This window comes from Oncorhynchus gorbuscha, linkage group LG23 (assembly GCF_021184085.1).
Source record: "Oncorhynchus gorbuscha isolate QuinsamMale2020 ecotype Even-year linkage group LG23, OgorEven_v1.0, whole genome shotgun sequence".
NCBI lineage: Eukaryota > Metazoa > Chordata > Actinopteri > Salmoniformes > Salmonidae > Oncorhynchus > Oncorhynchus gorbuscha.
Window position 1 is genome coordinate 56,735,572 of NC_060195.1, and position 15,432 is coordinate 56,751,003.

A 15,432-nucleotide genomic window follows, 5' to 3' on the forward strand; every position below is an offset into this window, starting at 1 on the left:
TCTGATGGGAGGGGTGGAGTAGAGGGTGTGATACTGTCTGATGGGAGGGGTAGAGTAGGGGGTGTGATACTGTCTGATGGGAGGGTAGAGTAGAGATTGTGATACTGTCTGATGGGAGGGGTAGAGTAGGGGTGTGATACTGTCTGATGGGAGGGTAGAGTAGAGGGTGTGATACTGTCTGATGGGAGGGGTAGAGTAGAGGGTGTGATACTGTCTGATGGGAGGGGTGGAGTAGAGGGTGTGATACTGTCTGATGGGAGGGGTAGAGTAGGGGTGTGATACTGTCTAATGGGAGAGGTAGAGTAGAGGGTGTGATACTGTCTGATGGGAGGGGTAGAGTAGAGGGTGTGATACTTTATGATGGGAGGGGTAGAGTAGAGGGTGTGATACTGTCTGATGGGAGGGGTAGAGTAGAGGGTGTGATACTGTCTGATGGGAGGGGTAGAGTAGAGGGTGTGATACTGTCTGATGGGAGGGTAGAGTAGAGGGTGTGATACTGTCTGATGGGAGGGGTAGAGTAGAGGGTGTGATACTGTCTGATGGGAGGGGTGGAGTAGAGGGTGTGATACTGTCTGATGGGAGGGGTAGAGTAGAGGGTGTGATACTGTCTGATGGGAGGGGTGGAGTAGAGGGTGTGATACTGTCTGATGGGAGGGGTGGAGTAGACGGTGTGATACTGTCTGATGGGAGGGGTAGAGTAGAGGGTGTGATACTGTCTGATGGGAGGGGTGGAGTAGAGGGTGTGATACTGTCTGATGGGAGGGTAGAGTAGAGGGTGTGATACTGTCTGATGGGAGGGGTAGAGTAGAGGGTGTGATACTGTCTGATGGGAGGGGTGGAGTAGAGGGTGTGATACTGTCTGATGGGAGGGGTGGAGTAGACGGTGTGATACTGTCTGATGGGAGGGGTAGAGTAGAGGGTGTGATACTGTCTGATGGGGGGGGTGGAGTAGAGGGTGTGATACTGTCTGATGGGAGGGGTAGAGTAGGGGGTGTGATACTGTCTGATGGGAGGGTAGAGTAGAGGGTGTGATACTGTCTGATGGGAGGGGTAGAGTAGGGGGTGTGATACTGTCTGATGGGAGGGTAGAGTAGAGGGTGTGATACTGTCTGATGGGAGGGGTAGAGTAGAGGGTGTGATACTGTCTGATGGGAGGGGTGGAGTAGAGGGTGTGATACTGTCTGATGGGAGGGGTAGAGTAGGGGGTGTGATACTGTCTGATGGGAGAGGTAGAGGAGAGGGTGTGATACTGTCTGATGGGAGAGGTAGAGTAGAGGGTGTGATACTGTCTGATGGGAGAGGTAGAGTAGAGGGTGTGATACTGTCTGATGGGAGGGGTAGAGTAGAGGGTGTGAGACTATGATGGGAGGGGGAGAGTAGGGGTGTGAGACTATGATGGGAGGGGGAGAGTAGGGGGTGTGAGACTATGATGGGAGGGGGAGAGTAGGGGTGTGAGACTATGATGGGAGGGGGAGAGTAGGGGTGTGAGACTATGATGGGAGGGGTAGAGTAGGGGGTGTGAGACTATGATGGGAGGGGGAGAGTAGGGGTGTGAGACTATGATGGGATGGGGAGAGTAGGGGTGTGAGACTATGATGGGGGGGAGAGTAGGGGTGTGATACTGTCTGATGGGAGGGGTGGAGTAGAGGGTGTGATACTGTCTGATGGGAGGGGTAGAGTAGAGGGTGTGATACTGTCTGATGGGAGGGGTGGAGTAGAGGGTGTGATACTGTCTGATGGGAGGGGTAGAGTAGGGGTGTGATACTGTCTGATGGGAGGGTAGAGTAGAGATTGTGATACTGTCTGATGGGAGGGGTAGAGTAGGGGGTGTGATACTGTCTGATGGGAGGGTAGAGTAGAGGGTGTGATACTGTCTGATGGGAGGGGTAGAGTAGAGGGTGTGATACTGTCTGATGGGAGGGGTGGAGTAGAGGGTGTGATACTGTCTGATGGGAGGGGTAGAGTAGGGGGTGTGATACTGTCTAATGGGAGAGGTAGAGTAGAGGGTGTGATACTGTCTGATGGGAGGGGTAGAGTAGAGGGTGTGATACTTTATGATGGGAGGGGTAGAGTAGAGGGTGTGATACTGTCTGATGGGAGGGGTAGAGTAGAGGGTGTGATACTGTCTGATGGGAGGGGTAGAGTAGAGGGTGTGATACTGTCTGATGGGAGGGTAGAGTAGGGTGTGATACTGTCTGATGGGAGGGGTAGAGTAGAGGGTGTGATTACTGTCTGATGGGAGGGGTGGAGTAGAGGGTGTGATACTGTCTGATGGGAGGGGTAGAGTAGAGGGTGTGATACTGTCTGATGGGAGGGGTGGAGTAGAGGGTGTGATACTGTCTGATGGGAGGGGTGGAGTAGACGGTGTGATACTGTCTGATGGGAGGGGTAGAGTAGAGGGTGTGATACTGTCTGATGGGAGGGGTGGAGTAGAGGGTGTGATACTGTCTGATGGGAGGGTAGAGTAGAGGGTGTGATACTGTCTGATGGGAGGGGTAGAGTAGAGGGTGTGATACTGTCTGATGGGAGGGGTGGAGTAGAGGGTGTGATACTGTCTGATGGGAGGGGTGGAGTAGACGGTGTGATACTGTCTGATGGGAGGGGTAGAGTAGAGGGTGTGATACTGTCTGATGGGAGGGGTGGAGTAGAGGGTGTGATACTGTCTGATGGGAGGGGTAGAGTAGGGGTGTGATACTGTCTGATGGGAGGGTAGAGTAGAGGGTGTGATACTGTCTGATGGGAGGGGTAGAGTAGGGGGTGTGATACTGTCTGATGGGAGGGTAGAGTAGAGGGTGTGATACTGTCTGATGGGAGGGGTAGAGTAGAGGGTGTGATACTGTCTGATGGGAGGGGTGGAGTAGAGGGTGTGATACTGTCTGATGGGAGGGGTAGAGTAGGGGTGTGATACTGTCTGATGGGAGAGGTAGAGGAGAGGGTGTGATACTGTCTGATGGGAGAGGTAGATATAAGGGTAATAATATATGTCATTTGGGAGAGCTTTTATAGCGTACAGTCATGTGTGCATACATTCTGATGGGATGGGTGGTAGGGGTGTGAGACTATACCCTGGCGGGGAGAGTAGGGCCATGCTCTGATGGGAACTGAGCTAGGGGGTGTGAGACTGTCTGATGGGAGGGTAGAGTAGGGGTGTGAGACTGTCTGATGGGAGGGGGAGAGTAGGGGTGTGAGACTATGATGGGAGGGGGAGAGTAGGGGTGTGAGACTATGATGGGAGGGGGAGAGTAGGGGTGTGAGACTATGATGGGATGGGGAGAGTAGGGGTGTGAGACTATGATGGGAGGGGGAGAGTAGGGGTGTGAGACTATGATGGGAGGGGTAGAGTAGGGGGTGTGAGACTATGATGGGAGGGGGAGAGTAGGGGTGTGAGACTATGATGGGATGGGGAGAGTAGGGGTGTGAGACTATGATGGGAGGGGAGAGTAGGGGTGTGAGACTATGATGGGAGGGGTAGAGTAGGGGTGTGAGACTATGATGGGAGGGGGAGAGTAGGGGTGTGAGACTATGATGGGAGGGGGAGAGTAGGGGTGTGAGACTATGATGGGAGGGGAGAGTAGGGGTGTGAGACTATGATGGGAGGGGGAGAGTAGGGGTGTGAGACTATGATGGGAGAGGAGAGTAGGGGTGTGAGACTATGATGGGAGGGGAGAGTAGGGGTATGAGACTATGATGGGAGGGGAGAGTAGGGGTGTGAGACTGTATGATGGGAGGGGTAGAGTAGAGGGTGTGATACTGTATGATGGGAGGGGTAGAGTAGGGGTGTGAGATCTTTATGATGGGAGGGGTAGAGTAGAGGGTGTGAGACTGTCTGATGGGAGGGGTAGAGTAGGGGTGTGATACTGTCTGATGGGAGGGGTAGAGTAGAGGGTGTGATACTGTCTGATGGGAGGGGTAAAGTAGAGGGTGTGATCTGTCTGATGGGAGGGTAGAGTAGAGGGTGTGATACTGTCTGATGGGAGGGGTAGAGTAGAGGGTGTGATACTGTCTGATGGGAGGGGTGGAGTAGAGGGTGTGATACTGTCTGATGGGAGGGGTAAAGTAGAGGGTGTGATACTGTCTGATGGGAGGGTAGAGTAGAGGGTGTGATACTGTCTGATGGGAGGGGTAGAGTAGGGGTGTGATACTGTCTGATGGGAGGGTAGAGTAGAGGGTGTGATACTGTCTGATGGGAGGGGTAGAGTAGTGGTGTGATACTGTCTGATGGGAGGGTAGAGTAGAGGGTGTGATACTGTCTGATGGGAGGGGTAGAGTAGGGGGTGTGATACTGTCTGATGGGAGGGTAGAGTAGAGGGTGTGATACTGTCTGATGGGAGGGGTAGAGTAGTGGGGTGTGATACTGTCTGATGGGAGGGTAGAGTAGAGGGTGTGATACTGTCTGATGGGAGGGGTAGAGTAGAGGGTGTGATACTGTCTGATGGGAGGGGTAGAGTAGAGGGTGTGATACTGTCTGATGGGAGGGGTAGAGTAGAGGGTGTGATACTGTCTGATGGGAGGGGTGGAGTAGAGGGTGTGATACTGTCTGATGGGATGGGGGTAGAGTAGGGGGTGTGATACTGTCTGATGGGAGAGGTAGAGTAGAGGGTGTGATACTGTCTGATGGGAGAGGTAGAGTAGAGGGTGTGATACTGTCTGATGGGAGAGGTAGAGTAGAGGGTGTGATACTGTATGATGGGAGGGGTAGAGTAGGGGATCGGGGTAATACTTTTCCAGGGGATGAGAGAACGCAGTCTGGCGTCTCTCTCTTCCCCTCTCCCCATCCCTCACTCCCTCCCTCTCCTGGTTGGAGCAGAGATCCTAAGCATATGTCCTCTGTGGGTTTTGGCTGCCTCTCACATGGCATTTCACAGAGTTCTGGAGGGGGGGGGGGGCCTTGCACCCATTGTCAATTAACACACAATTTGCACGCCTCACAGTAATCCATTTATTGTGACATTGCTCATACCATACTGAACAAGCCTTTTGTGGTTTGTGTTTCCCTGTGCAATGTTTATGTCGGGGGATTTACAACATGATGATGGGTTAATGATCATTCACAGATCGGTTTAACTCCAATACAAACATATGATTACAGAAAATGTGTCAACTGACACTGAATGCTTCTGGAGACCCTAATCCAAACTGAAGGGATATTCAATCCAACAACAATCACATTTTACGGTCCTCTTCTTTATTAGTCATACGGAACCCATTGAGAGCTGTTACATGAACAGACCTGATGTAAAAATGATGTGTCTTATTATCAAATGAAGGTCGCTGGCCCACATTCTGAAATTCCACTCTGCCTTGTGACATTCACTCCAACAAAAGTGGATGGCAAAAAGGTCCTGGGTGCAGTGAAATATTTCTCTTCATTTGTTAACGTCATCTAGCACTCATGGTCCTGGGGACGACCCAAACCATGAGTGTGGTTCCAAACATAGCCTGGACTTAATGTGATAAGGGGAATGTTAATGTCCTGACACAGATAAGCCGTGAGAGAGATAGTGTGTGTAGACTTGTATGACTCGAGACAGTTCCTTGGTCTTGGAAACATCTATTGAAGAAATTAAAGAGTGACAATCTCTTTGCAGTGACATGCTGTCTTGTCAACACCTACAGCGTAAACAGATTTGGGACCAGATGAAGTGCTCCTAGATGACCCCTCGGTGTAGTATGTACTTTGCATTTTTGGCAGCGCTCATATACAGGTAACTGCCAAAATAATGGAAACACTTGAGTAAATGAGGATACAAAGAATATTGAAAGCAGGTGCTTCCACACAGGCTTTAAGTTTGCCGACGACACAACGGTGGTAGGCCTGATCACCAACAATGATGAGACAGCCTATAGGGAGGAGGCCAGAGACCTGGCAGTGTGGTGCCAGGATAACAACCTTTCCCTCAATGGAACAAGACAAAGGAGATGATTGTGGACTACAGGAAAAGGAGGGCCGAGCACGCCCCCATTCACATCGACAGGTCTGTAGTGGAGCAGGTAGAGAGCTTCAAGTTCCTTGGTTTCCACATCACCGACAAACTGTGGTCTTAACACACCAAGACAGTTGTGAAGAGGGCACGACAACACCTATTCCCCCTCCGGAGACTGAAAAGATTTGGCATGGGTCCTCAGATCCTCAATTTTCTTTTACAGCTTCACCACCATATTTGCATTTGATTGTGTTACTATCTTTATACTTTAGTTTTATTTCGTAAATATTTTCTTCACTTTTATTTTCCTTAAAATGGCATTGTTGGTTAAGGACAAATACTGTAACGTGATTCGATTTGATTCAGATTTCTGGTGCCGCATAGAACCCCTTTCAATGATTCTTTATAGAATCTTTATGGAGAATGGTTCTATAAAAAACTTTCCTCATCTCAATGGTTCTACAAATAACCTTTTAAAGAGCCATTCATTATCATTTTTTTCTGGTTTGCCATATTATACTGTTACATTTCCAGGTGTTAATTGACTAGTTTAATCAGCTGTGCTAGCTCTGGAACTGCCGGGCATTCCTAAGGAGAGAATTGAGAAACCTTGATTTAGACAACAGTTCTCAATTGATGCAAGACACTCTGACACAGTTGCACAAAAAGACCTGTGAGCAAACCACGTCCCAAAATATTCTAAGGAGCCAAATGGTTAGTTTAGTCATTATGATTCCACATAGAACCATCACATTTCCCAAAGAACCCTTGAGGAATCCTCTTTTCTAAATGTATATTCATGAACTAAAACACCTAGTCTATCTGTGTCCGGGAATCTGGCCCTGGGCGTCTTGTTAAACCAGTTGGTCTGACCATCACCTCTTTATAGTCAAAGTGAGGAATAGCTTTCTCTCAGAAGACTCAAACCCGAACAGTGCTGGCTAGCCAAGCAATGTTAAACTAATAAGCTCTCACAAAGCTATAAGGAAAAGTGAGTTTGGTAAGTGTTAGCTCAAATCAAATCAAAATCAACTAGCTGGATCAGGGCAGGTGGACTTGAAGCTCCGCAACAGTTGTCTTTTGTGTTGGTGACTGGAGTGAATGCCAGCCTGTGTTCTGACGCACTCGCTCAATTGGCCAGCCGGCACAGAGCTATGCCAGGACGCCAGGACAGAGTCCCTGCAGGGAATGGGCTGTCGACTTGAAGGGCCTGGCCCCCTGCTACAGTAACTCCCCTGATCCCATTGCCAATTAAAACTCATCTCACCAGACCAGGGGTAGCCATATCAAAGGACTGACTCACCAGATATTTACATGACCCACTGCCTAAGTGCCCTGTTCCTCTGATGAATATTGAGTTGCAACCCCCCCCCCCCCCCCGCCTGGCACCTACTACCATACCCGTTCATTGGCACTTACATGTTCTGTCTTGCCCATTCCCCTTCTGAATGCACACATACACAATCCACGTCTCAAGTATCTCAAGGATTAAATAGCCCTCTCTAACCTGTCTCCTCCCCCTTCCACGACACTGACTGAAGTGGATTTAATAAGTGACATCAATAAGGGATCCTAGCTTTCACCTGGTCAGTCTGTGTCATGGAAATAGGTGTTCTTAATGTTTCATATACTCACTGTATGTCAAGAATTCTAAGAACTGTTAGACCCGGTCCAAAAAACGGACCCTGGTTCAGCCCTACAACTTTCCTAAGGGACTAGGGACTGTTTTTGTACAGGACCTCAGTTCAGATAAGGCAAAGTATTGCCACTTATAATTCATTTAAGTCAATCAAAAACAAAACTGTCAACATTGTAAGTAAACTGAGGCTAATTTGTAGTGGTTAATGTTAAGGAAGAGTTAATAAATGCCATTAATGTCACCCCGTTGTCCAATGGCTTTTCATTAGAGAGAAATAGAAGAATATGGTCAATTGGTGCTTGTCATTGACCACATTTTTCCATTAATACTCTATATAAAAATGTCGGACTTGGCGTGCAAAGGCTCATAGTAACTTGACTTGTGGTGAGACACATTCTCTGCCATCCAAACAGGGTCAGCGTTGTTTTTTTTTTTATTACCTTGACTGTACAACATATGGACTGTGCGCAGATGTTGTACAGTCATCCTCCCTATAAAGACATGTCTTTGCCTGGACACCAGAGGATGGTCTCTTGATCAGGGACAGGGGCCAGGAATGCAAGGATCTGTCAATAAGCACTCTTTAAAGAGACAAGAGACATAGTGGAGTCATCAACAGCCATAAATCAACTAAAATCACATGAGCAAATTCTAGAATATTCTTGAATTCTACAAAATGCGGCTTTCATAGGAGTTCATGTGGACTGAGTGGACTCCGTTCAGTGAAACCTGTTAACCCATGTATTTCACTCGGCCTGGTTATGTAGCGGTCATCGTCGTTTGATGAGGAACAATCGGACCAGGGCGCAGCGTGGTAAGTGTTCATGACTTTTATTAAACTGAACACCGAAACAAAAAAATAACAAAGTGCAAAACCAAACCGACACAGTTCTGTCAGGTGCAGAACACTAAACAGAAAACAACTACCCACAAAACATAGGTGGGAAAAAGCTACCTAAGTATGGTTCCCAATCAGAGACAACGATAGTCAGTTGTCCCTGATTGAGAACCATACCCGGCCAAAACCATACCCGGCCATAGAAAAAAGAACATAGAATGCCCACCCCAAGTCACACCCTGACCAAACCAAAGAGACATAAAAAGCTCTCTCAGGTCAGGGCGTGACAGGTTATGTCTTGATAATGAAGATAATATCATAATATATCATAAAAATCGCATATATCAACATTATATTATTATCTATTATATTCTAATAATAATAATATAATAACAATATATGCAATTTAGCAGTTTTATCCAAATCGTCTTGCAGTGGATACATTTTATATATGGGTGGTCCTGGAAATCAACCCGCTGTCCTGGTGTTGCAAACACCATGCTCTACCAACTGAGCTACAGAGGACCACAAAATGTATAGTAAACACGAGTAGGACATTGCCTCCTAGTCGAGAGCCTTGTGATCCAGGGAGCCATGCAATACAGTTCACCTGGTGATCCTGTTAGATCCGGGACCGCCGGTGTATCTGGGCTGAATCGTAAATGACACCAGATATCCCTTTCTAGGGCCACGGGGTTATGCGAGGCTGTGTCTAGTCTTGTCCACCAGCCGGCTCCATAGCAATTAGCCTCATAGACAAGGTTTTGCTGGTAAAAGTAATATAGTGTATAAGGAATAGGGTGCTATTTCATGTGAAGCCTTTGTTCCCAAATCTGAACTATCCTATTCAGCGGTAATCCAATGGCATCCGCCTTTGTATTAGCTTTAAGTGTCTCTGTAGAGCTGATGTAACAAATGGGAGCACAAATTTGATATCTAGCTGAACAGAATTTAATTGGATTAGATTCCCTGCCGGCCACAGGTTAGAGCCAATGGTAATGCTTCCAATTCACTTATTCAACCTTTCTCTTCCTCTTGCAACTCCTACTTTGCTCATTGCTGTAGGTCTAGAAGATAATGCATTCTCAGTCCACTTTCCTGGTCAAAAAAAAAGAAGAGTTTGACACAACATACAGATAAACTACAATATGTTGAATTTCATTAAAGAAGCCCGTGTTGAGTTTACGTAACACTTAGGACACTAGAAACTGATGGAACCAGTGGTACGGTGACAAATGGCAACACCTGACCTGCCTGAACACTCAATAATTCACAATACTGATACAGACTAAGTCAACTTTCACTTGCTGGAAAAAACAAGTTCAAAGTGTCCCAATTGAATCTCAGCCTATCATGTGTATACTCATCCCTTTCAGAATTTGGGATGATGTTTTTCCCGTTGAGCATCGTTGAGCCTTCTGAAGTCTTAATGGGCAAATCCACTTAATTCACCCTGGCTGACTCTGCTTATGCAATTATCCTCTCAGGGTTTGTTGTTTACGACTGATGATCACATGAGTTTGGTTCTCTTGTTGTTTCCCTTATTCATGTGTTCATCCTTCCTCACGAGTTCCATCTAGCCTCATAACATAAATGGTCTTATTTCATAGTTTCACTCTGGCAGCAAATCTCTTCGGGCTTTGTGCACTGATGATCTTCCATCAAGAGTTCTCCGAATCAAACAGCATAAGAGGTTGTACTTGGAATAAGCTACGTGACACACAGATGATTCCAGGGGATCAAAAATGCGTAACTGGGTCTTTAATCATGTGATGTAACATACCCTAGAAAGGTACTGTTAATTCACACACACACACGCAGGCACGCACACACACACACACACACACACACACACACACACACACACACACACACACACACACACACACACACACACACACACACATACACAGCTCAGTTGGATAAGTAGTTCAGCACCTTAATGTGATGTACAAGCATGCTCAACAGCCTACAATCACATTCATTACCTATAACCAAATCTAAGTAAGGGAATTCTCAAGATATTTCAGAATTAGGCCTACAAAATGTAATTGTGCCCAATCCAGATCCCAAATGAGCATTTCACAGAATCATACGTTTGATAAGGTGAGAAGTGGAAGAGTGGTTTATGTTCCCCAGGTCTATGTTACTTTGACCTGTAAAGAGAAGTGATGTAAAGCCTGTAGCGCCTGGAACATGCCAAATCTCACTGCTGATTGTGTTTGTGATTACTACAGGAAGAACATGTCAGATCTGGGGAGGGTGGAGAATCCCAAGTCAAAATAACCCTGAAAAGCAATGCTGATACGATTAGGTCAAGGCCTAAAAATGTGTCACACTCTCATGCTAGTACTACAGAAACTATCTCATTCCATTTTTGTTGTTGATGTTCCTCTCACAAAAGTCTTGCTTCCTTAGAAATGCCCCAATAATCGAATAATGCTGGAGCCGAATGACGGGACAGACAAACATGGGGAGACATAAATACAAAATGTATCCATTCCTTCCTTAACTCTTCCACATCACCTGATCCACCTGGTCGTATCTTCACACAGATATGAAGCGGAGGCCAACAATCTCTGGTACATTCGACTGAGTGAGGTCACTCCTCACTCACAAGAGAATCGGTCTCCGTGGCATTCTCTGACTGGAAGACATTCTGATGAAACTTGTGGGACTACAGGGCTGACATTAAGTGTCTAATTGGGTTGACTTAAATCATTGCGGGTGATGTGTTGGAGATCATATGTCCTTTGGGGATTAAAGGTCGCTGAAACATAACCCTTTGACCAGCTGGAGGGCAAAAGACAAGTTGTAGAGTAAAGGTGAAAGCATGTCGGCAAACCTGAGGGTCTGTTTTGATTCTAATTGACCTCCTATATATGAACTTTCTGTCCTTGAAAAAAAAAATAATGTTCTCCTTGAATGCTTGGATTCACACCCATGACTCAACCTAGAATTTGAAACAAGAAGAAAACGTTCAACTTCAGATGCGTTTCAACAATGTGTTTCTTCTCTCTCCCCGTGCAGGCAGGTGCTTATTAATCTGTTATGACTTAACCCATAGCTTTGTTAGGCAACTAGGTAACGATCACATTGATAAGTTAAAGCGTTTATCCAATAAATTATTGCACACAGGAGGTGTTGCAGAGACAGAAACCTTCATCAATTCCCATCAATTTATTTTTGTCAGGTGTGACGTCTGTGAATTTGATCAGAATACATTAGTGGATCACACTCACTTAATCAAGACAGATGCAGACCATTCTATTCTCATTCGAAGTTCCAATTGGGAGAATTGGCTTACAGTGCATTCGGAAAGTATTCAGACCCCTAGACTTTTTCCACATTTTGTTATGTTACAGCCTTCTTCTAAAATGGATTACATTGTCCCCCCCCATCAATCTCCACACAATAAAAAAATGCAAATATCACATTATCACATATACTCAGTACTTTGTTGAATCACCTTTGGCAGCGATTAGAGCCTTGAGTCTTCTTGAGTATGACGCCACAAGATGGACACACCTGTATTTGGGGATTTCTCCCATTCTTCTCTGCAGATCCTCTCAAACTGTCAGGTTGGATGGGGACCAACCTCACTGCACAGCTATTTTCAGGTCTCTCTAGAGATGCTCGATCTGGTTCAACCCGGGCTCTGGCTGGGCCACTCAAGGACATTCAGAGACTTGTCCCGAAGCTACTTCTGCGTTGTCTTGGCTGTTTGCTCAGGGTCATTTTCCTGTTGGAAGGTGAACCTTCACCCCCAGTCTGAGGTCCTGAGCGCTCTGGAGCAGGTTTTCATCAAGGATCTCTCTGTACTTTGCTCTGTTCCATCTTTCCTTCGATCATGACTAGTCTCCCAGTCCCTGCCACTGAAAAACACCCCCACAGCATGATGCTGCCATCACCATGCATCACTGTAGGGATGGTGCCAGGTATCCTCAAGACATGACACTTGGCATTCAGGCCAAATAGTTCAATCTTGGTTTCATAAGACCAGAGAATCTTGTTTCTCATGGTCTGAGTCCTTTAGGTGCCTTTTGACAAACTCCAAGTGGCCTGTTGTGTGCCTTTTACTGAGGAGTGGCTTCCATCTGGCCACTCCACCATAAAAAGGCCTGATTGGTGGAGTGCTGCAGAGATGGTTGTCCTTCTGGAAGTTTCTCCCATCTCCACAGAGTAATTCTGGACCTCTGTCAGAGTGACCATCGGGTTCTTAGTCACCTGCCTGACCAAGGCCCTTCTCCCTCGATTACTCAGTTTGGCCGGGCGGCCAGCTCTAGGAAGAGTCTTGGTTATTCCAAACTTCTTCCATTTAAGAATGATGGAGACCACTGTGTTCTTCAGGACTTTAAATGCTGTATTTTTTGGTACCCTTCTCCAGATCTGTGCCTTGACACAATCCTGTCTCGGCGCTCTATATGGACAATTCCTTTGATATCACGGCTTGGTATTTGCTCTGACAGGTGTTTGCCTTTTCAAATCATGTCCAATCAATTGAATTGACCACAGGTGGACTCCAATCAAGTTGTAGAAACATCTCAAGGATGATAAATGGAAACAGGAAGCACCTGAGCTCAATTTCGAGTCTCATAGGAAAGGGTCTGAATACTTATGTAAATAAGGTATTTCTGATTTTTATTTTTAATACATTTGCAAAACCTGTTTTCACTTTGTCATTATTGGGGTATTATGTGTAGATTGATGAAGAAAACATTTAATTTTAAAATAAGACTGTAACGTAACAAAATGTGGGGGAAAAAGTCAAGGGGTCTGAATACGTCCCGAATGCACTGTAAGAGCATAACCAAAGATAACCATAGAGAACTCTATGGTACCCCTGGTGGTCATGTTTAGTCTTACTTTAAATGATGCGATGATCTGCGACTGCGCACATATCGCACGTCACACTTTCGCGAAACAGAGGAATGTCTCCAACTAGTTAGCTGGGTACGAATAAAATAATTTACGCTCATAATGTCGGTCTTTCATGACGAAGTTGAGATCGAGGACTTTGAATATGACGAGGATGAAGAGACATACTATTTTCCCTGCCCATGTGGCGACAGATTTGCCATAACCAAAGTGAGTAGAGTGAGAAGGTCCCCTGCGTGTCACGTTGTGCCAACTCGCCTGTGATGGTTGTTGTATTTAAATCTCTCTAATTGCAGGAGGATTTGGAAAATGGTGAAGAGGTGGCGACGTGTCCGAGCTGCTCGCTCATTGTTAAAGTAATCTACGACAAGGTTTGTTCTCCGTTTTGATGTTGGTGTTTCGATAGTCTCGGCTTCTCACGTTCTGATCAAACGGGAATTAGGAGGCCTCGCGAGACTAGTGTATTGGTGGCCTCACCCTACTAGCGTCTTGTCATTGAATAGATTTGTTATCTTTCTCTGATATTATAACTATTTCGTTCATGATGACTAATCTATTTCCCTATTCACCTCAATTCACCAGGAGGAATTTATGTCTGGGGAGATCATCGAAGCTCCAACTACAGAGAGCAGATTGCAACTGACTCCGTCCTCCTGACAGCGATGACACATCCCCTTCATTTTCTCATTCCCATCAGTAAAAGTGGACCCTGCTGCATTTGTATGTGCTTCCACACAACACAAAGAAACATTATGAACGATATGCTTCACTGGTGAGGTCTGGGATGGAGGATTCTCAGGATTCATTCACATGTTCCTGGCATTGGTTTTGCAGAGTCACGTAAAGGACCCAAACCACTACTATTTGCACAACGTATTTAAATAAACCTTTATTCTTTTAAGTGTTTCACTCCCTTTTTTATAAACATGTTTATGCATTTTTGTGGATGCCTCAAGATTAAACCAGGATGAAGTGAATACCGTTTTTTTCTTCCCCTTGTTAACTGCTTGTAGTTTTTATGTTTGAACAGCAGGGGAGGCAGATGTTCAAGGAAAAATACAGGCCTACTTACTGTACTCTGTACAGGGAATAAATAGGGTGCCATTGGGAAAATGGGTGTATAGACTTCTCTCTATTCTAACCTACAGATACTACCCTTGGGATTTCTGAGATCGTTTCAATTTAAAAGGAATGAGCTGGTGTAAGAAATATGGTGGATACTCTTTAGCCTATGCATAGGCCAATCCTACGTGGCCTTACACACCCTTTACTTGTACATATTTCAACAGTTTAGTGCTCTGCCATTTGACACGCCATGATTTATAACAAAAGGTTTTGGCTCTGGTGGGTATGTGTGAGGCAGTGACCCTCTTGACACTTACATTTGAATCTATGAGTCATACGAGAAACATGAATTATTCATATTGGCTGGTTATTACGATGTGTATGTTATGGATGAACAAATGGCTGAATTACAATTCCCTAGTTACATACACTTCTCTCTCCCCCATGGATTAAAAACAACAACATTGGATTGGCGTAAACTGGATCTTCTCTTACACCAGTCCATTCCTTTAAATCTGGGAAGAGTACAGAATCGTCCCTCAGCCAATACAATAAAATGACTCAATTCCAAAGACCCATGTAACCATATTACAATATTGACTGATACTGTGACAGTGTAGCTACTGTTTCACACCACCAGCTCTTTCACAGCAGGGCCTGACCTGTCAGAGAGAGGAGCTGTGCATCCCAAATGGCCCCCTATTCCCTATATAGTGCACTACCTTTGACCAGAGCCCTGTGGGCCCTCTGGTCAAAAGTAGTGCACTATGTAGGGAATAGAGTGCCATTTGGGACACATACAGGGAGAGAACATGATGGTGTCCTTCACATGATATTGAAGGTCCTGCCTATCTATTTATCCAATACCCAGTCAGCTCTGTGGCTGATGCTGTGGCGAGGGAGGAAGCTGAGCACAAGTCAACACGTCTAACTGCATCTCTCATCAGGGGGGCCACAGCAATTGCAGGCTGGCATTGACAAACACACCAGCACTCAGTCAGAGGAGCCTCACAGAGCAGGTCACTGCTGAGGGAGAGAGGGAGTTAGAGCACTGAGCAGTAGCGTCCATGATGTTTGTGTGGATGGCA

At 46.1% G+C, this 15,432-nt stretch overlaps 2 protein-coding genes across 2 annotated transcripts in view; both read left to right on the forward strand.

The window, feature by feature from the left end:
* Positions 1-13,283: 13,283 nt before the first annotated feature.
* LOC124011380 (DPH3 homolog) lies at positions 13,284-14,256 on the forward strand. Its single transcript, XM_046324696.1, has 3 exons — positions 13,284-13,489; positions 13,576-13,650; positions 13,862-14,256. Exons 1-3 carry the CDS (start codon positions 13,382-13,384, stop codon positions 13,934-13,936), a joined length of 258 nt encoding a protein of 85 aa, XP_046180652.1. The 5' UTR covers positions 13,284-13,381; the 3' UTR covers positions 13,937-14,256.
* Positions 14,257-15,098: 842 nt separating this feature from the next.
* The window catches only part of LOC124011378 (cytoplasmic protein NCK2-like), a 63,271-nt gene continuing 62,937 nt past the window's right edge, over positions 15,099-15,432 (forward strand). The window contains exon 1 of the mRNA XM_046324695.1: positions 15,099-15,363. The gene's annotated coding sequence lies outside the window, so the exon portion shown is untranslated. The remainder of the gene's footprint in view (positions 15,364-15,432) is intronic.

Bases quoted from the DNA above. Each gene is read 5' to 3' on its own strand.
- LOC124011380 (XM_046324696.1), top strand. From the start codon at position 13,382: ATGTCGGTCTTTCATGACGAAGTTGAGATCGAGGACTTTGAATATGAC. The intron at 13,490-13,575 runs GTGAGTAGAGTG...CTCTAATTGCAG, and splicing joins ACAGATTTGCCATAACCAAA to GAGGATTTGGAAAATGGTGA. The intron at 13,651-13,861 runs GTTTGTTCTCCG...TCAATTCACCAG, and splicing joins TTAAAGTAATCTACGACAAG to GAGGAATTTATGTCTGGGGA.